General features: G+C 35.9%; 1 protein-coding gene across 7 annotated transcripts in view; it reads left to right on the top strand.

Annotated features, from left to right (window-relative positions):
* SLC9B2 (solute carrier family 9 member B2) overlaps positions 1-21106 on the top strand; it is a 50077-nt gene extending 28971 nt beyond the window's left edge. For 5 of the 7 annotated variants that reach the window (XM_036879182.2, XM_036879179.2, XM_036879178.2 and 2 more), the window contains 8 exons: positions 1562-1704; positions 2558-2685; positions 3999-4174; positions 6694-6800; positions 7027-7176; positions 9427-9535; positions 12346-12482; positions 15166-21106. In XM_036879182.2, the coding sequence (XP_036735077.2) occupies positions 1562-1704; positions 2558-2685; positions 3999-4174; positions 6694-6800; positions 7027-7176; positions 9427-9535; positions 12346-12482; positions 15166-15381 (1166 nt within the window). In that variant the 3' untranslated portion in view covers positions 15382-21106. The remainder of the gene's footprint in view (positions 1-1561; positions 1705-2557; positions 2686-3998; positions 4175-6693; positions 6801-7026; positions 7177-9426; positions 9536-12345; positions 12483-15165) is intronic. The other 2 variants (XM_057502493.1, XM_057502494.1) reach the window with 2 other exon arrangements.
* The last annotated feature ends 611 nt before the right edge of the window (positions 21107-21717 follow it).

Genomic DNA, 21717 nt, shown 5'->3' with positions numbered 1-21717 from the left:
TAAAATCCTTAACAATGAAAATCTTTTGGGAATGAACATTGAAAGTTGTAGCTGGGTTGGGGCATGTACTTGTCACTTTACACTTGTCAGTGATTTTTTTTTTAACCATGGGCACGTATTATTCATTATCATTATTCTTTTAAAAACAGCTATTGTAGGCAAGTTTGTACTTTCAAAAAGTCTAGAAAGACCATGACTGTAGAATTTAGAATTTAGAAACCTCCAAATTAAAGGCAGTGATGAAAAATGTCTGTAAATGATGCTTCCTTGCCTAATAGTGTATGAAGCAAGTCACAAAAAGCTGTACTTGTAATTCATCTCTATTCTCACAGTTTACATGCAAAACAGCCCAACGTTAGTAAATTTATTTAGTCATTTAACATGTGGTGCTTACCAGCACATGGTGAGAAGAGGGTACTTCTGGAGAAGAAAGGAGGGTAGAAGCCTCAGTGTCTGATGGAGAAGTTTTTCTCTTTGTATGGACATGTGGCATCAATGAGGGCAAGATTCTCTCACAAACTTTAGCTTCTTCCATCACACTCTACTTGCAGTTCCCAGAATGCATCACACTTCCTCTTCATGCTTTGGAAGAAATTGCTGTCTCTTACAGGAACTTCTCACTCCTCAGCTCGTTCTTCCCTTCTCTGGACCTCTCTGACTCACACTTCCTGCCTCAGTTCATACAACACCTCCTCATGCTTCCATAAAATTGAGATTGTCAGTTTATCTTGCTCCTCTAAAGGCTGAATGTTTGTCAAGGAATAGTGCTGAGTTTTTTTTCATTATTATGTCTCTAATATTAAAGGTCTAAAATACTAAAGGCATGTGGCAAATGTTGAATGGCTGAGTGAAAGAAGAGGCACCAGCTAACATGGCGTAGAAATGTCCATTTTATCTTAATTCACTTCTAAGCCTTTGCAAAACAGGTTACATGTTTTTTATTAAATTATCTGGTTTGAAGGAAAAAATAGCGCCCATGTAGCTACTTATTGATACCTCTGGTAATACGGCATATAAAATAATTTCAGGGGCTGTTTGCTCTTTGCGCACAAAGTGGTGACTCAGTTGGGCATCGTAGTAAGACATTTTACCTTTAAAACTGATCACCCTTTCTATTTATATACTGCATCTTGTCTCTCCCTTTCAGGTTCAGTTATTTAGGAACTATTAATTATTCTAATGTATCTTTTTTTAATTAAAGTATCATTGATATACAGTCTTATGTTGGTTTCAAATACACAACAGTATTTTAACATTTACCCATATTATCAAGTCCTCACCCCCTCCAGTGTGATCACTGTCCATCAACGTAGTAAGATGATATAGAATCACTAACTATTCTAATGTATCATTTTTATGTGCATATTGAAGTGTGTCCTAGCTCCTCTGATTTATTATTTTAATTTTTTCATTAAAAGTTTAACCTAAATTAATCTAAGGACTAAGCAGAAAGGCAGTGGTTCCTGGGATTATAAGGTGGTCTCTTTCACACTTTAAGTACTAAAAATTATTTTTCCATGTTTGAAAACTAACCTAAGACTGTTTGGCTTTTCTATGTCAGGCATGCTGCTTGCTGGGTTTCTCATAAGAAACATCCCTGTCATCAATGATAACATACAGATCAAGCACAAGTGGTCTTCCGCGTTAAGAAGCATAGCCTTGTCTATCATATTGGTTCGTGCTGGCCTTGGGCTTGATTCAAAGGTATAAAGTGAAAATTCCTAATTATTGACTCGGAATGTCACTCTTCCAATATTGCAAGTTTTTAGAATGATTAAGAGCTTTAGGAAATGTATACGTGCACTTTGGCATGACATTCTCAAGAAGAGAATGGAATTCATTTTGTGCAGAACTCCTCAGAAGATGTTCCCACACTCTTTCTTGAAGGAAGATGGAGTTATTGCTGGGGATGGCACCAAGAATAAAGGCTCTCCTTTTCTTTGAAAGATGTATAGGCCATAATTATAAATAATAGTCATGAGAAAAGACATCAGATTTTTGTGTACTAAGCATTTTGATGATAAGTGTTTAGACCTAACTCAGGAAACTGCCTATTATGTAGAATGAGTCTCAAGTATGCCTATTTTTAATTCTTTTTTATGTGTATGTTTTTGAATGCAGAAATGAATATTCTTAAGGATGCAGGTTTTCAACCTCACTCTGGTGCCCCAAATTGTAAACCTAACACTGAGAGAAGTAAATCAGCTAATGTGGGAATTACAAGCCCAGACCCTGGAAGCAGCCTGCCTGGGTTCAAACCTAATTCCATGACTCACTAACTTGATGATCTTGAGGAAATTATTTTAACTCCACCTTTTTTAAAAAAGGACATCCAGAAAGTAGAAATAATAATATTACCCATATCATAGGGTTGCTATGAAGACTTAATAAGCTATTTCTAAAACAGAACACTGAAATGTTTCTTCAATAAAATTCATTACCTGGAAGAGCCTTGATGATCCAGACATGGTCTGTACACTTCAAAAAAAAGCATTTAATATCATAATCTCTGCATGTCTTTAGGAATTATTTTAGTATGTTTACTTTTATATTTCAGGCTCTGAAGAAGTTGAAGGGTGTTTGTGTAAGGTTATCCATGGGTCCTTGTCTTGTGGAGGCGTGCACATCTGCTCTTCTTGCCCACTTCCTAATGGGTTTACCATGGCAATGGGGATTTATACTGGGGTAATTATTTTCTTTGTCATATGAAAATATGCACAGACGATTAGGGCTTTCTCTGATTTCATACAAGAGAATGCATTATAGCATTTTTAAGAATATTAGAAAATACAGCATAGATATTCCAGCATAACCTAAATAGTATAACTTCAAAATATAGTATATAGTGATTATAATTTAAACTTTTATAAATTATAGTGATTATATTTTATTTTATTTTTATTATATTTTATTTATTATTTTTATATTTATATTATTCTTTATATTTTATTTTATTTTATTTTATTTATTAAATTATAGTGATTATAATTTGAACTTTTGGAGAAGTAATGGTCTTTTACTTATACCTGATCCATGCTGATGAGAGAGAGATGACAGATCTCCCCCAAAGTATGCTGGGTCTCACTGTACAAAAGTATAATTAATATATCAGCAGCAATCAACACCTAGCATTGTTTTCCTCCTTCTTTTGTCACCAGACTATTATGATTAGGCAGTTGTGCTGACTCTTCCTTCCACTATGTTTTTACTTCTCGTGGTTAAAAACCACAAGAACTAAATAAATATGGAAGTATTTAGAATTTAGTACAAATAAGTAGGCAAGAAGTAAGAAGTTCTGATTTCTCATGGTTAAGACTCTGAAGCTATACTGCCTGGATCTAAATCCCAATTTTGTGGCTTTCCAGTATGTGATCTTTGGAATATTATTTAATCTCTCTGTGCCTCTGTTTCCTCATTTGCAAAACACAGATAATGATTAAAGTCACCTCATAGAGTTGTTGTGAGGATTAAATTTGTTAATATATGTAAAGTGCTTAAAGTTGTGCTTGGCACATAGTGAGCAGTAAAAATGCTTCCTGCCATTACTATTGCTATTAGTAGTATCATTGTTGCTGTTACTATGGACTTCTTCCATCTGTTGTCTTATTTTACATCCCAAATCCTGACAGAAGGCCTAACATCACTGAGTTCCAGTTCAAAAGATCCCTGGCTGTGTTTTTCAAAGCTCATACCATGAATATTTAGTTAAAAAAAAAAATTCCTGGGACATAACCCCATTGGGTCTTCTGTACTATATTTATTTTTCTTTTTTTTAGGCAACCTAAGTAGTTCCAATACAGGTTGTCCATGGCCACACATTGAAAAAGTGTTCTGTAGAACTTGTATGTGTGTATGTGTCTTGTTGGATGCTTCGCGGCCGTTTGAAAGACCATAGCGGTCTAAAGTGCAGCCTTTAAAGAACAGAGATTATTATAATTTCAATTATGATAATAATAAGTAAGAAAACTATCAAAAAGTCTCAAGCGCTGCCTTCTTAGCTTTGTTCTAGGTGCTGTATCTCCAGCTGTCGTGGTGCCTTCGATGCTGCTTCTGCAGGGCGGAGGCTATGGTGTTGAAAAAGGTGTCCCAACCTTACTTATGGCTGCAGGCAGCTTCGATGACATTCTGGCCATCACTGGCTTCAACACATGCTTGGGTGTGGCCTTCTCCACAGGTAAACTGATCAGTTCACACTGTGCTGTTCTCCTGCAGTCTAGAGGCATAGATTATGATACATAGTACAAGCATGGCATATTTTCTTGATGATTGACTAAGACAAATTAATATAGAGAAATCAACTCCAAGAATTAGTTCTATACCTAAAGAGGGACCAGGTGCTTCCTATCTTTCTGCCTTTCACCTCTAGACAGAAACTGCTCAAGTAATCTGGAAAGTGCATTACAGAGGGATGCAGAGTATCAAAGTTTAAAAAAGGACTAGAACAGCTTTTGCATAGAGCCTTCCAGGAAAGTTTAATCTTGGAGACTTCACACAGGGCTGAGGAGTTTCTTCCATGAGTGCAAATGATGGAGAACAGTCCAAGTGGAAGGAACTCTTCTAAAATAGGAACAGTTTGTGCTCTTTCATCTTTAACATTTTATGGGTAAGAACAGCAATAATTTAAATGGGTTATCTTATTAACACTTACTAAGTATTGATATGGACATACTTTTAAATGGTGATAAAAGAATTTAAAGTATTTCCCCCCTCCCACCATTATTTAGCACCTTTACTCTGCTTTGGCACAGCAGAAGTTTTAAGTTCATTTTTAAATCTATGTCCAAGATTGCGAGGTAAGATTTGTAATTTCATATGGTTGACAAAATGTAATTGTAGCCTAAGCCTAGCTTCAGATTATTTAGTGGGACCACATCTCCTTAGAAAGTCATGTACCCTCAGTCTCTCTAACCTCCTGTAGTTATCCTCCCATTTTATGATTATATATGATTTATGCTGATGACCTAGAACCTCACCTCTTTCTATTGCTCCAGAGTTGCCTTACATTTAGTCCGTGGTGTGTTTCTCTGGTAAGTTAATCTTATCAAAACATGGCTTTCATAATACTACGTTCTGGCTCAGGATTCAGAGAGGATTCCCTATTACTGCTTAGGTCAAATCTACCTTCTTGTTTTTATTTTAACTCTACTATACCTATCCAAACTCGTGTTCTTACTGCTTTCCTGATGTATCCCTTTAAAACAATGGTGCTCAGCCTCAGCTTCACACTAGAATTTTCTGGGGAGTTTTGTAAAATATTCTTATGTGGGCATTACTTTAAACCAATTAATTAAGAAGCTTTGGGAATGAAAGAAGCCACGGGCAGCTTGAAGAGCCTCCCCAGGCAACAATGCTATATTCCGTCTGCCTGCCCCACTAAGTGTGGTCCTTAGACCTTTTGGATAACAACTACCTTGGAGCATCTTTAAAATGTAGATCCCAAGCCCTGTCAGGATTACTGAATCAGACTTTTTAGAGATGGGGCTCAAGAAGTCTTTTTTTTTTTAATTACCTTACTATATCAGAGTGAAACTAATTAGCTACTTTCTACACATCTATAGTAAGTTATTTACTCTAGTAGCTCGAGACATATGCCACTATCAAGCTAGATGCTTTTGGCAGTCACATGGTTACCTAACAGAGAACTACCCTAGCTAAATAGAATTACTACAGAAGAATTATATTTTTTAATAAGAAAGATGATTGAAACTATAGGGGAAGAAAAACTATTTCCCCTCCACCCATCTTAGGTTCATAGGCTGAATCTCTGTAAATAAGAATGACACAGGACAGATTGACAGGAGAAAAACAGTTTATGAGCATGTGCATTAGTCTTACACAAGGCAGTACTCAATGATGAGTAATTCAAAGTGGTTAGTATTTGGGGTTATATACCACCTTAATAAAGAACAATAATTTTGTAGAGAAGTGCAAAACTAATGAAAAGGACTTTGAGCTTTGAGAGGCAAAAAGACAAATACATGGAAAACTAATGCTATGTAAGGGCTAGTTTAATTTTGAACTAATTTAAAGTTTCCTAAATTATTTTTACTATGGGGGAAAATATAGTTTCTACTTACCTCTATATTAATATTTCAAGAAAGCTAAGCAACAAATAAAGACTCTTCTAAGAGCAATTTTAAAAATAATTTGTTTTCAGGGTTATTTTTAGAAATAACATTTGAGAAGGGATATGTCCCCGACACTCATTGTAGTGAGAAAAGATTCTTGACTTTAATTGCCAAATTCTTAAGTCACTGAATTCTATTCATATCAAAACTACTAAAATCAATGTACATTTATTATTAAAAAATCAGGCTCTTAAATGGTAATTTGAAAACTAGATCTATCTACTCACCCAGTAAATAATATAATAGAAAAAATAAGCTCTGAGTTGTGAATTTTATCTTTCATATTTTCTTGGGCACTCTAATTTTTATTGAAGTAAACATACAGTAAAGGGCACAAATCATAGTTTATGCCTGTTTTGAAATTTATCTCCAATAACATGCATACCTTTCTTACAATATAGGTCTATTTTAAGTCATATATATATTTAAGAATGTGGAGAGCAGAAAACATCTGTAAACTTTTCCTTCTATGTAATTAGATGCTTTATGTTGATTATTGAAGTACACTCTGTGTATATATGGATTTAGAGTTCTGTCTGAAGTTTCCTTTTTATGTGTTTTTAAGGCTCCACAGTTTTTAATGTCCTCAGAGGAGTTTTGGAGGTGGTAATTGGTGTGGCAACTGGATCTCTTCTTGGATTTTTTGTTCAGTACTTCCCAAGCAGTGACCAAGTAAGAGAATAATCAGTGGGAAAGACAGGCACTAAAATGTCAGTGGAGCTTATACATGTGCTTTCTCTTCTTTTATTAGGGAATAGTAAGTAAACATTATGCTCTGCATTTATGGACACAGATACAGACATTTTTATTTTCCACTAAGTCCTAAATATGCAAAAATAAAAAGTAAAAAATCAGTTCCATGAAATAATTGAGCTAATGAGTCTTTTTCCCCCTCCAGGATGGACGTGCGTGGAAGAGAGCATTCCTCATTCTGGGGCTGTCCGTGCTAGCCGTTTTCAGCAGCGTGCACTTTGGTTTCCCTGGGTCAGGAGGGCTGTGCACGCTGGTCATGGCCTTCCTTGCAGGCTTAGGATGGACCAGCAGAAAGGTGAACTTCATTTGCAGTTCTTCCGCTCATGACTACTTTCTAATCAGATTATTTCTTTCAACATACTTTCTTAGCCTTAAAATCAATAAAATTATTTCATCATAAAAGCTATTTTTATTTATATATAAATGTGTGCCCAAATGCACAGAGGCATATCCTTTTTCCCCTTATATACTGATTTATAATGTAGTATCTTTACTTCAAATACATCATGGTCTTATTTCCACACTGCTTTCCTGATTCTTTGTAAAGGCTGCAGAGTATTGCCTTGTACAACTGTACTACACTGTTTAACCCAGCACCCTACTAACAAACATGGAGACTGTTTCTAGTTTACTGCTAATACAAAAATTGTTTCAATAAAATATCCTTACATGTGCCTTATTTCCTAAATTCTAAAACACGTTAGTTTTAAAACTAAAGTTCCTCAGGTCAAAGAACCACCATTATTTGACATGCGCCAAGAAGGAAAAAGAATGCTGCCAATTCAGCTATGACATGATATCCTAATTTCAGAAACATTAAAATGTGAAATGAAACAGCAAAATATAATGTGTCTGAGTTTACAGGATGAATTGCAGAAGTAGGACTGCTTTATAAAAAAGAGTATGTACTTTAATACTTTTGATAGTATCAATTTGCCCTTTCAAAAGGCTATACCAATTCTTATTAACAGGATGTGAGAGGATCTGGTTTTCTGATCTAGTATTTTCAGTCTTCAGATATTTTGCTCATCTGATAGGTGAAAAATATATCTCATTGATCTAATTTACATGTGCTTGTGAGTGAAGCAAATTATCTTTTCTTATGTTTACTAATTGGTTTGTTCAAAAGCCTGTGCCCATTTTTTGTAAGATTGTTTTGGTTTTTCTTACTGATTTCAAGATTATTAAGGCTATTCATTTTCTTAATACATATTATAGAAATTAGCTGGTTGTCATCTATTTATGTTTTATAGATACATTAAACTTCTATACATTAAACTTCAGAAGATAATGGACAAAAGGCCTATCAAAGAAAAAAATATAGTAGAAAAATATTTGAAAAAGTGTTCATCTTATTATTAATCAAGGAAGGATAAAAAAATGATATCACTTTTTACCTATCAGTATGGCTCAGATTAAAAACAATAATATTCTAAACCAGTGGTTCACAAAGTATGGTCCCCAGATTAGCAGCATCAGCATTGCCTGGGAACTCTTAGAAGTGCAGATTCTCAAGCCCCACCATAGCCTAACTAAACCAGAAATTTGGGTAGGGGAGGCAGAAATCTAAGTAAGACTTCCAGGTGATTCTGAGGCATGCTAATGTTTGAGAAACACTATTCTTTTGAGGATGTACTGAAATAGGTATCTTATATGGTACTGGTGGAAAAGCAAATGGATACAACTCTAGAAAGCAGTTTGGTAATGTGTGTCAATTACTTCAAAATGTCCTTGTTATTTAACCTCCAAATTTCACACCCACCCACACATATATAGATATGATATTAACCCTCTGTGCCTTTTTGTATTATTTTTTATTTTTAGCACACAGATGTCTTATACTTCTGTGTGGTCAGATGTATCAATTTCTTATTTTGACCTTTCCTCAGTAATTTTTTTTTCTACATTTGTCGTAACTTTGCCTAAATTGCTTGCTGCCCAGCTGGTAACGTAGAAGATACGCCCTCTAGTGGCAAAACGGATATGTGCCCAAACCTGGGGTAGGAGTGGGCTAAGGGGAGAAATCCCAAGGTTGTTGGGGCAGAGGAAGTATGAAGGAAGCTGAGTTCTACAGCTGTGTGGCAATAGTGAGGTGCATATCTAGACATATGTCCTATTATAAATCTTGAAATTATATTATTGAATGGAAATTAACGGTTAGACTATGAAGTAATACTAAGTATTACAATATTACACAAACACGCACACATATTATGTATTCAGAAGTAGAAGTCCTTCTAAGATTACTTTATGACTCCTTATAATTAACACCCATTTGCAAACTAACACTAATGCATCTCATATAATAACTGTGTTAGAAATACCTTATGCAATCTTTTGCTCTATTCTAGCTTACTTCTTATTTATAGATGTCCAGTAATAAAGCCTATCTCAGGTCAAATTAACTCAAATTTCAATTTAGTAAAATTCTTAGAACTTGTAACTTCACATAATAAAAACTCAAGCATGTATGTGTGTATATGTGGGTGTGTATATGTGTTTGTATCTGTGTGTTTGTGTGTGTGCATGTGTGTGTTTCTTTTAGGCAGAGGTTGAAAAAATTGTTGCAGTTGCCTGGGACATCTTTCAGCCCCTTCTCTTTGGACTGATAGGAGCAGAGGTATCTATTGCATCTCTCAGACCTGAAACTGTAGGTAAGAATTTCAAAGTAGTACTTTTGAGAAAATCATCTCTTTTATATTCAGTTGAAATATCTTTAGTAGGCATATTTATTGTCACAATTATATAAAAAGTTAATAATGATCTAAGTCTTTTAGAATAACCTGTTCAAAAATAATGTTTATCAATACAGGACAGTAAATTCAATACCTAATATTGTTCCATGTAAGAAATAACTTAGATAGTAGATAGTAACTACTAACTACTAGCAACAAAATGCAGGCCTTAAATTTTTTTCAAAGATAAAAATGTTCACCTAACCTTGTTCTGACCAAGAATCAAAATTTTAAAAATAACCAGTCAGTTCTATAATATATATACCCATGGAAGATAAATGCTTGTTTGTTCATTTCTTCCTTCGTTTATTCATATACTCAAAGGCCATCATATTAAAACTTCTGATTCATAGCATTGCACTTAAAAATCCATTTATGTACATATACTCATAATTTCCTCCTTTCCTCCCATCACAATATTCTGCCTATACTAGGGTTCCCATCATGCACCAGTTACTCTGGATCTCACACATAAATTCTTCCCTTTTCTCTTATCTCTTCAGATATCTTTGTCACAGTTTTCTCCTCTTCAGAATTTAAGCAAACTCTAGCCTCTCCTAATCTCAAAATAATATCCTTTCATTCTGAGACATGTTACATGGATAAACCTGTAGGACATTACATTATATAAATAAGCCAATTTTAAAAAGACAAATACTGTAAGGTTCCACATATATGAGGTATCCAGAGTAGTCAAATTCATAGAAACAGTATAATAGTGGTTGCCAGGGGCTTGGAGGAGAATGAAATGGAGAGTTGTTATTTAATGGGTATAGAGTTTCCATTTTACAAGATGAAAAAATTCTGGAGACTAGTTGCACAAAAATGCAAATGTTTAATTTAATGCTACTGAAGTGTACACTTAAAAATGGTTTAGACAGTAAATTTTGGTATGTGTTTTTGCCACAATTAAAATTTAAATATACATACACACACATACACATATACATATGAATATATGTGTGTGTATATATATATATCTCCTTTCTCTATTTCACCTCCCTGCTCACCTGCCACATTTGCTTCTCTATTACTTTTTTCAAACCTTTCCACAGCGGTAACCACAGCCCCCTCTTCCATATCAATTCACACTCTCTTCCTCAGTACTTTCAGTCCCGCTCTGCCTCATCATACAACCAACCTCTTCACCAAGGTTATATTGCTGACTACACTCTATACCTATCTGGTCTTATTTTACTTGATCTCTCAGCAGCATTTGATGCTTTTGACCTCTTCAAACACTTTTTCACATTGAATTCTGAAACTTCCTACTTCTGGTGCCATTTGAGTCCTCCTTTACACTGTAAGTGACTTACGTTCTGCCCTCATCAAAGTTCTTTCCAAAGCCGCCTATGCTTCTCACTGTATGTGTCATTTCTCTGAGCTCATCTGTGCTCAGTGACTTTGATTATAAACTATGTAATTCCAAAATCTTTACCTTTAAATCAGTATATCGAATTGCTGATTGGACATTACCACTTGTAAGTCCCACAAAACTTCAAATTCAATATGTCCAAAACTTCATCTTCTCTCCAAATCTTCAGTTCCCTCCTGGGAATGGTATCATCTCTTTTGTATCTTGTACTTCAGGCAACAAATACTTTTGAAAACCTACCAACTTAGGAGAAATATCCTTCAGCAAAGAGCCACAAAACTTTTCTTTAAAGAAAATATATTGCAAATTCACAGTAGATTCTCCAGCAATGTCTAACTGGTATTTTACCAGCCTTTTGACCTTGAGAAAGTTATTTATCCTTTCTGAACCTCATTTTTTTTAATGTAAAATAAGAAAAGTTACACAGATCATAAGGATTAAGTACTGCACTGAAACTTTAATATAAAACCTGGCAGAATAAACTCTCAACTAATCTTACTTTTTCAAAAATCACACTATTACTCAGCAGTCTCCTTAGCTGTGCCTTTCTTAGGTCCAGGAGCCTGTAGCAGCCCTAGTCATGATCCTTCTTTTGCAAATCAGTATGAACTTATCTTTATCAGCAAAGGATTCTAAAGGACTGCGTGAAGTAGCAGTACCTGTCAGCCAGGGTTAATGGACAGTGTACCCACCGGTATGCTGAGGCAGGTGTAGACTGCCAGTGCCTGGTCTGGTCGGTCAGTGCCCAGCCAACTCTGTTCTGATTGGCTGATTGCCTCCATGCTGGATGATTAACATTTTGGTCTTATACTCTGTAAAGAATTCTAAACCATTCTGATGAAAATATTAATTTTTCCTCTTCTATGCCCTCTTCTCAGTATGTTTATACTGTATTTACTTTATAGTATATTAATCAATTGTTTATGTTCCTGGGTTCCTCCGATTTTGAGGTTCATAGAGGCAAAGTCTATATGTTATACATTTTTGTATATCAGTACTTGGCCAAACTTGTCACAGGCAGTTATCATTTAATAAATTCTCACTGAATAAACACATGAAAGAAAGTGTGGTTCTTGCTATAAAGCATAGGAGAAAAACATTCAAATCTCCTTTGTAATGTGTCAAATATATTTAACTGATTTCCAGTTTCAATCTAGGGAAAATACCTTGCTTTAAACAGATGATCTGATTGATTCCTAATATTGATGTTTTGATAAATTATGTCTAAACCTTTTTTTCTTATTTTTTAATGTATTTAGATTATTGCTGTTGATAGTATTTTGAATCAATAACCATTAAATTCAATTTCTCTCCCACTATTTCATTGTGTCTAAAAATTGAGTATTTTTTACAGGCCTTTGTATTGCCACCCTGAGCACTGCAGTATTGATACGAATTTTGACTACATTTCTGATGGTGTGTTTTGCTGGTTTTAACATGAAGGAAAAGATATTTATTTCTTTTGCATGGCTTCCAAAGGCTACAGTCCAGGTAATGATGGATAGCATGGATTAGCATTTTATCTCCCATTATTATCTGATGTCTTGATTTTTTAATAAGTGGGCTTACTCAAATTTGGTGAAAATAAGTAATTAAAGTTTGATTTATAAAGAGCTTATGCTAATCTGCTCTTTAAAAGTTTTATTTTTGGTGTATTGATTCCCTAAGTATGATGGCTCATTTAAATTATTTAGATCACCAGGTTTATTTAGCTCAACTAAAAATGCAATAAATGCCTACATTACTAGAAAGCAGTAGAGGCAAGAGAAAAGAGTTTGAATTTTTATTAGCCAGCTCTCTCAAACACTGAGAGAGAAAGTTGTAAGCTCTTTTAATTTCAATATCTTCCAAGAAGAGAGTAAAAGAGAAATATCAAGGCCCATCTTAGTATTTGGAAATACTTCAGTTATCAATGTGATTGATGATCAGCTTTGCTTGACCACAGTCTTTATATATAGTGCAGAAAGACTTACTGAAACACAATTCAGAAAGTGCTATATTGATTTCCTAGATTATTCATTTATATTAAATTTTTCAAACTAGCTGAACCTCCTGTCAAATATCTCAATCACATGACCCAAAATTTGTGCACTCTAGTGAACAAGACACTAAGAGGTAGGTGCTTGGAATTATTGACCATGCACTTGGTAGAATGCCTATAATTGCTACTTAAATTAGAACTGTATAGATTATGATTTGTCACAAATATAATATGTCCCAGATTGTATTGTATATTTTCAGACTAAATATAGGAAATGAGATTTAATGGTTTCATCCCTGATGATTTTTGCAATTGTTTAAATATACAAATTTCTATTTCATGAAATCAAAATCTTAATTTAGAGAGCTCTGGGGAATGTGTATGCTCTGTAACTATATGCTAGATTTGTGTTGCTTAAGCATTATTCCAGAGGTTTTTTTTTTCCCCTCTGACTTTAAAAGGTGTCTGAGACATAAGGGCTAAGAATTCTCTGAGGTTAATGTAGAGCAGTAAGTGGAATAGTTTCTCCCTCACTATCTTCAGCTTCCACACTACTTCTAGTAACTTTAGTAGGTAAATATAAAAATAATCACTCTAGCATCTTCGATAAAAAAGACTTGTTCCTAAACATTAAAATTTGAAAAATGACACGTTCCTTCTAGCAAAGCAAATTTTTTAATGGGGAGAAATTATCTAGGATGTGTTGAATAATGTATGCTCTGTGAAGCAAGTACTGTGTAAATTTTTGTTTTTTCTCCTTTGCCACTGCACAAGAAACATGGCTTTCTTATATGTTTTCTTCCATGTTAGTATTTTCCAAACTTTTTTGTTCATGTAATTCTATGATACTATAATATATACTACTATATATATTGTATACTGAGCATATAAACAAACCCCAAAACATACACACACATATACATACAATAGAGAACTGAGAGAGATATACATCATAACGTGTGTGGTGCTTGCCAAGAATTTATGAAATGTTGAACTGATTATGGGATTGGATAATAGGCAGTAGCAAAGAGCCCTCAAATACAGGTACTAAATTAGATTTTTTTATTGCTCTCTCACCAACAGTCCAGCTTGGACATTCCAGAGCTGGCAGGGTGACTTCTGTCCTCAGCCTGTACCTTCCATCCATAAGTCCAACTTTGACCATTTCTCATCTAGTGGGAAGGGGAGAAAGAATAAGGCACAATTGTCCTTTTTTTCCCAGGGAACAATCTACAAGTAGAATTTATCAATTCTGCTCACCTCTCAGTAGCCAGAATTTAGATGCATAGCTTCATCTAATTGCAAAGAAGGCTAGGAGGAAAGTCTCTATTTGAACCAGCTAAAACTCCAGAGTTCTGTTACAGAAAAGGGACATTCACTTCTTTGTGGGCAATTAGTGATCTCTGCCATTGTGTCTTGTGCACACTGTTATTCTCTCTTTTTCATTGTCTTAGAGGCTAATATTGTGTTCTGTGGAAAAAGAGGATAAACAGATTGACTAACATTATTTTCCATGTGCACTGATATTACTGCATTTTGCCTCTAAAAGAAAGGAAGAATTTCCATAAGACTTCCTAGTCTTATGGATAAATTTTAAATACAGCATTTCATCAACTCCTGAGTCAAAGAGTTAATGCCTAATAAGATTAACTTCAAGTTCTGAAGATGCCTACCACTTTCAAGTTTTATAATGTTTAACAGTTACTGTAGGATCTAACACAATACATATTTTTTAGTTTTTTTCATTTAAAACATCACCATTTTCCAGTAAGTTTCAGTGCATTTTTTTTCATCTTGTTCTTTCTAAATCCAAACTCCTAAAGCTAAAAGAATGAGATGACAAGTAACTTCATCTTTACTCAAGAGGAATTGAGTATATAGAATCATGTTACAGGTTCATTAATATCGTGAGTCTATATCCTCCATGTGTTTTGAGATATATTTGCTTGATATCTTTGTAAACCTGCCTTATGCAAATAGGTACAAACAAATCATCATTCTTTCCCCATGCAAGGGCAGGGAGAGTTTTCAGACAATCACAGCAACCTGCTATGGGCTTTGAACAAAGACTAATAAAACTTTCTTAGTTGAGCAAAAGAACAAGCAGCTTGTTTTTGCAAATGATAAATTAATTCACCTTTTTTCTATGTGCTTGTCTTACCATTTTCCAATATTATCTTTAAACTTTTATAGGCTGCAATAGGCTCTGTGGCTTTGGACACAGCAAGATCGCATGGAGAGAAACAGTTAGAGGAATATGGAATGGATGTGCTGACAGTGGCATTTTTGGCCATCCTCATCACAGCCCCAGTTGGAAGTCTCCTCATCGGTTTATTGGGCCCCAGGCTTCTCCAGAAAGCTGAATACCAAAATAAAGAAGTTCAAGAAGAGGCTTCTATACAAGTTTAAAGGTGAAAAGAGAGAATGCTGAACATAATGATTAGAAAACTATTACCAGAGGCTGTATTTATCAGGAGGGATATTGAAACATGGGATGTTTAAACTTAAAAATGTAATAGGATCAAGTGTGGCTATTTCCTTAAACAGCATTTTAAGTGATTACCCTTCCCATGTGGGTGGTAATATTCTACATCTCCAAACCTGATTTCTACCTTCTTTTTTTTCCAAACACCATCTCATGTCTTAATTTGCATAGGGACATACAATGTGCTACTACAATTTAAAATTCACTTGGGAAAGGCCAGGTTCAGTATCCTGTTCTGCTAGGCAACAGCTTGCCCAAACTTACTGTTACTGCTAGTTTCATGATTCATGGTCACCTAGCCTCTCAGGCCTTGAATTGTGTTTGGTTCCTCTTTTCTTCTTTATTTTTAAATACCATAATGCAGTCCCTATCAGTCTCTACCCTCACTCTCCCTTCTAATCTTCGTCTTCTACTTTTCTACCTCTCTTACTATCTTTCTGTGAATTATTGCAGCTTGATTGGTCCCACCAAAAATTTAAAAGCACACAAAGGATCTTCACTGGTTCTTTCTTGCACGTATCTCAATGTCAAAAGAGCTTGTGCTGTATCCTCGCTAGCAACAGAGTGCCCCATTTCAGCAGCCCATCTGCATTTGCTTTCCCCTAAGGAGTACCCGAAACCAGCCCTTTCTTGTTCCTTGTGATCCACATCTTTGGCCTCTTCCTGTTTTCTAGGTGAGAGATAGCTAATTTTCAAGTCTATGCTAACGTTATGGATATCATATTAATCAGAGTAAGGGAAGCTGCTATAATGATGAAATTAAAAATAGAGTACTTAAAAGGAAATAGAAGTTTATTTCCCTCTCACATAACTTGATACTGACAGGGTTGCTCTCTGCTCATGAGGTTTACTCTGAGACCCATGTATTTCTGTCTTGAGGCTCTGACATGCCCTAGCTTATGACATAGGTTGAAGATGGAGGTCTCCCATGTCTCTAGCTCTCAGAATGAATGGAAAATAAAGTCCAAGGGAAGCAATTTATTTTTAAGAAAGTGATGTGGAAGTTGACTACATCTCTCCTCTTACATTCTATTGGTGACAACCATCCCCATTTCTGAGGAGGCCAGAAAGTGTTGTCTTTTGCTAGGCATTCACATTCCTAGGAGGAAGGAGAGATCAGACTTGGGAGCCGGAGGTGCCATTGTGTTGGGTGCTCATATGGCTTACTAGCATATTCCTACATGTTAACAAGGCTTTCTAAAGATAGTACCTTAAAGCAAAAGAGTGACTTCTGTGGCAGCAATTTCAAGCATTGTGATATGCAGCAGAAAACATACTGGTATATTGGTAGAAAGGTTTATATGTGTAATCACATTTTATTCCACTTATTCAACAGAACCTCTCAGCTTTTGTGTATCACCATAAATTCCTCTTTAAGTCAACTCCTGCCTAGTTGCTAGAATAATCATCTTCAAATGAAGTTTACAGATTTATCTGCTTATATATATACCTGAAGCATTTACTACTTGCCATGTTCCATCTAAACTCTTTAACCTATAATTCAAAGTTCAATACTTTCATGCAGTAGATATTAAATATGTATTAAATGAATAGATTATAAATATTCTAATCCCACCAAGCAGGTCTGCATAAAGCCTGTCCACTCTTCTCTCATCCTTAGACTACCAGTCAGCCCTTCACCTTGACCTCCACGTCTGTTCAAAACTAGCTTTTTATTACATTAACATAATAAATATGTTATAATATTTGTATTATAACTATAAATTATACACTAAATTTATATGAAGCTGTAATAGGTTTCAGTTTTTATGTCAGCTTGACTCCAATTACTCTATGGTACTGTGCTCCCATTTTATTTGTATTCTCAGTTTGGACTGGATTAATTTATACCAGAGTTCTGATAGATATTTCAAACTGAACTTCATTGGTTAGATGCACCTTTGCAGTGGCAAAATGACTTAATGCTCATCTGGTCCTCTATTCTAGTAGTCTCTGAAACTAAATTCCTTCAACAAATAACTTACTGAAAGCCATCAATGATCCAGACATATCACCAAGACAATTATTATTCCTGTCCTTAAGGATCTGACAGTCTGATGGAAAAGATAGACAATTAAACAAGAGATTTCAAAACAGTGTGTGGATAAAATTGTAGTATTTCCAGAATATCTCACCTGGCTTTAGTGCATCTGCATATCAACAGGCATTCTTCAGGGGTGGAGAAAAGTATGGCTTTTAGTATATCTGCATATCAATAGGCATTCCTCAGGGGTGGAGAGAAATTCATCTCCATATCAATGGGTAATTACCTGGGCAACAGAAGGCTTATCTGAACCTGAGAGGTGAGGGGATGGCTGGTTTTGCTTCTGCCAGAGCAGGAAAGAGAAATGGCCCTGGACTGCAGTTTGTAAGCAATAAACAGATTTTAAACTTTATTTCTCTCTTTGACTGATTTCAGTTTTAGATATTTTGCCCCAGGATTTCCTCTCCCTGGAGTTACACAGTGTGGTAAGTGCCAAGATGTAGGAAGTCAGGGGTGCTCGGGAGCTCGTAAGAGGAGCACCCAGGTAATCTAGAAGGTGTTGCAGTTCAGGCACAACTTCCAGAGAAAGCAGGCCTCCACTAGCACATGAGGGATGACCAGAACTTAGACAGCAAAAGGCATCTGAGGCAGAAGGGTGCTGCAGTTAGTGCTGGTTCCCATGTTCACCATTAGTTTTTCTCTAAGTAACAGGCTTTGAATAGTTACTAACTTAAACAAAATATAGTTAGCATAAGTAAATGAGAATGTTGTTATAAATATGAAGGCCTCAAAGAGGCATTAGAAATGGAAATTCACAGAGTGTATGTAGAAGTTGAAGAGCTTATTAATCACTGCCAATAGCCTATTCTATTTTTTACAGCGTGCAGCAACTTCTTTCTTACCTCTCCTTGGTGGGCAGCTACCAACCAAATCTCTGAGACTCTCTGTCCAATATTGGGCCCTGCAGTACTCACCAGCTTAATCACCACTTTGTAAGTCACAGCTCTTGGCTTGGTTGGTGAACTCAGAATAAACTAGATACAGAGTGTTGACTCAGGCCAACCAAACTTACCCCACCCCAACCACAGATAGAAACAATTACTCTAACCTCCGAGTCTCTGAAAGGGAATGTATGTTCCCTATATATACTTCTGTCACAGCACTTACAACTCTTTTTTCAGTTTGTTTACATGTTTGCCTCCTATTAAACAGCTTCTTAGGGGTTGGGAGCCTTCTCTTGGTCATCTTTGAATCTCAGCTCTTTGTACAGAGTATGGAATACAGTGGGTGTTCAATAAATGTTTACTGATGCATCAATCATTGAATCAATGAATCAATCCTCTTGCAGTATAGAAAACTACCTGCCACATAACAGTTCAGTTCCTAGTTACCATAGTCTGCTCAGGCTGCTATAACAATGTAATATAACATAGACTGGGTGTTTTAAACAATAGACATTTATTTTCTCACAGTTCTGAAGGCTGGAAACCCAACATGAGGGTACCAGCATAATAGGGCTAGCTTACTGATGGCCTCCTTCTCACTGTGTCCTCACATAGGTGGGAAAGAGATGGGAATGGAAGAGAATGTGTAAGCTTTCTGCTATCACTTATAAGAAGGGCACTAATCCCATCTTGAGGGCCACACCCTCATGACTTCATGTAAACCTAATTACCTCTCAAAGGCTCTATCTCCAAATACCATCACATTGGGGGTGAGGGCTTCAACACATCAACTGGGGGTGGGGTACAATTCATTCCACATACTTCCAAAGTCACTACTAACAAACATTGTAAGTTCTTGTTCTTCACTTCTCTTTTTATTCCTGCAGGGTCATTACAATCCATCTCCCCTCTGGGAAGTATTTTTCTTAGGCAGACTGATTAGGTTTTAGCTTTTTATTTCATATTCCAGTGTTTTTCCCCCCCTTTGGTATTAATTCCAAATGACCTTGATTGTATCAGACAGAAAGACAGATATGAGCAGGATGAAAAGAGGGTGAGGCCCACCAAGAACTCAGGGAGTTTATCAGATTAAGTCAAGAGAGCCAAAAGGGACTCGTGCCCTTTGCAATGTGAGTTCATTCCACCATGCTCTGAATCTGGGCTGACCTTGAGACTTGCCCTAGCTAATGGAAGTGAGAGAGGGCAGAGACATGAGACAAGAATCATAATTATTTTCCTAAAAATTGCCAAGATTAGGACAATAAGAACAAGAGCGGCTTATCTTAAGACTAAGATTCCACTTATAAAAAAAATGTGAATTGGGAAGTTAGACTAACATTCTTTGGTAATCAGCCAATGGCTTATCTTAAGGCAAGGCAGGCAGTCTTAACTGATCTGTTCCCAATACTTGGGAGTGGCCACTATCTTAGAGAAGAACAAAAGGTTTGTTCTATAGAATTAGCTACAGGACTGGCTATAGACAATGATATATTGTCTCTCACCAGAGATAAACATCATGAGACCGCCTAACAAGCCTATGCCCCCCAACCCTTTACCTTTATCCCATTCTTGAAACTCCTTAAAGACAGAATCCCAGCTTCTGGGCATGCCTCTTCCTCTATTATGTTGCCTGCACTCCCCTTTGTTGGAGTGTGTATTTTTAAAAGACTTCTTACTGCTCAACTTACTACATTTTGTCTCTGTGGTCTTCCAGTGGTGTCTTTGTCACTTCACTATTCCATTCTATTTTTCAGACTTTAAGCGTAAGTCTTCACTCTGTCCTACTCCAGATAAGCAGGGAGGGGCTCCTGAGAGCTCTGATACGGGCTTACTAGTTCCCATGCCCTGGGTGACCTGGACAGAACTGTGGTATACAATCATAATCCTTAGTAGCCTGCCTGAAAATCTCCTCTCTTTGCCTTAAGGAAGTTCTCAGAACATAATCTCACTCCATCCAGTGCTCTGTGGCTCCCCGATCCTGGGGTGGTAGGGACTTACTTCCCATGGCATGCACATTCAAGCAGACAATGGACACCAGATGACACTGGCTTTAGGAGTTGGCAGGGGATGTGCCCTATCCTGAGCAGCAGTTTAGTGAACTTCCCTTTCCTCCCTCTATTTTTCCTTCCTCTAGGCTTCATTTGAAGTAAACCTGCCTTTATCTGCCTTGACTCTATCCCGTTTCTCCCTTAGAGTATATTCAAATAAAACTTTCATTCTGCATCACTACTGTATCTCTACCCTTCAGTTCTTTGTTGTGGCAGGAACAAGAACTGAGTAGATCAAACTCATCACTCCAACAATTAAACTTGGCTGTCCTCAATATCTCCCGAGCCGTACATTTACAAATGACCTTATCCATTATATTCTTTAAAAATAGCACTGACTTTTTTTTCTGATTACAAAATAATACGTTTTCACTGCAGAACGTTTAGAACACAGAAAATAAAGGACGAAAACTATAAGTACTCAATGTAAACAGTCATTTTATTTTGATTCTTTTAAATTTTACTCAGAGTTCTGGAGATGACTTATTTTCAGAAAGTGTGTCACTCACTGAATTAGTTGGGTCAGAGGCAACATAAATTTATTTGACTTCTGTAAAGAATAAATATATTGAAGTTTTGTTGTATATAATGAATGCTAAGCCTTACAAAGAAATCATATATTCACCTGGTAATATTCAAACATTCATTTTGTAATAAACAGATAAATCCTTGTCTTTATGGAACTTATGTTTTAAAATCCATTCAGTCACTCAAACTAATAATATGCCTGCTATGTGCTAGGCGTTATGCTAGGTACTGAGGAATACAATAATGACAAAGAGATTGAAGGGCTCTGTTTGATGGATCTTGAATTATAGTGGGAAACTGATACTGTGGGCCAGTACGAATAAGACATGATATTTGCCTTTAAGAACCTTACAAGGAAATAAGATATGTACAAATAGCTGTAATCCAAATGAATGAACAGAAAGTGTTCTCAGTGAGGAAAATTTCTTAAGGAATTGCTACTTAAATTGGATACTAAAAGTGTATATGATTTGGATTGATAGGCTAATATTACATAGTAAGGTGAAAAAGGATATAGGTTGAGGACTGGCATATTAGCGAAGTTTGAAAACAGTGAAGTTTGGAGTAGAGTAAGTATTGGCATTAAGGTTGATAAATAGAATTAGTGACAGGTAAGACTGAAAGAGAAAATTGGCACTTAAATCATACCGAATAGATCATTGACCAAATTTGTATTTTTCTCAAAGTGCTTTCAGAAATATGGAAACAAGTATATGGAGGAGAGTTTAAAACTTATTTTCATCATATCAAATTTAG

Source organism: Manis pentadactyla, chromosome 5, assembly GCF_030020395.1.
Source record: "Manis pentadactyla isolate mManPen7 chromosome 5, mManPen7.hap1, whole genome shotgun sequence".
Lineage (NCBI taxonomy): Eukaryota > Metazoa > Chordata > Mammalia > Pholidota > Manidae > Manis > Manis pentadactyla.
This window is presented reverse-complemented; position numbering and strand designations above follow the sequence as displayed.